Below are 485 nucleotides of genomic sequence, written 5' to 3' on the forward strand. Positions count from 1 at the left end.
GGCAGAGAGCACCAAATCCCAGCTGGCAGAAACAAACAAAGGCAATGTTTAGTTTCTAGCAAGGTCATATAAGCCTTAAGTAAGCTCTCCAGACAGACTTCACAGTTATGATATATGTAAAGCTCGACCATGTTGAGTAAATTACACTAAATAAATCTGGACCTCTTTTTTGTACAGGAAATATGAATAATGTACACACAAATATATCTCATTAATTATCATTCATACCTTGGTTAACAGTTTCTAAGTTTCTATGCTCAGACGAATGAGATATATATTTTCACTCACTGTCCTCTTGGGGGGAGCTGTGACTCTTGTTTCTTCAGCTCCTCTAAGTTGAATGGATTGCAGCTGTGCAGCAGCTGGAGAACCTCTTCGCCCGGGAACAAGGCACTGAGACACGGCACACAATAGGTACATTCAGACAGATACATGGGGACAACGCAGACAGGCATATTCACACAGTGTTAGTTACACACACACAC

The 485-nt window shown here is 41.2% G+C and overlaps 1 protein-coding gene across 1 annotated transcript in view; it reads right to left on the reverse strand.

Annotated features, from left to right (window-relative positions):
* The window catches only part of ecd (ecdysoneless homolog (Drosophila)), a 5,516-nt gene that overhangs the window by 2,188 nt on the left and 2,843 nt on the right, over positions 1-485 (reverse strand). Inside the window, 2 exon segments of the mRNA XM_035664041.1 lie at positions 289-295; positions 297-393. Of these exon segments, the coding sequence (XP_035519934.1) occupies positions 289-295; positions 297-393 (104 nt within the window).

Source organism: Morone saxatilis, unplaced genomic scaffold (assembly GCF_004916995.1).
Source record: "Morone saxatilis isolate NCDOM2014 unplaced genomic scaffold, NCSU_SB_2.0 Contig19, whole genome shotgun sequence".
In the NCBI taxonomy this organism is placed as follows: Eukaryota; Metazoa; Chordata; class Actinopteri; family Moronidae; genus Morone; species Morone saxatilis.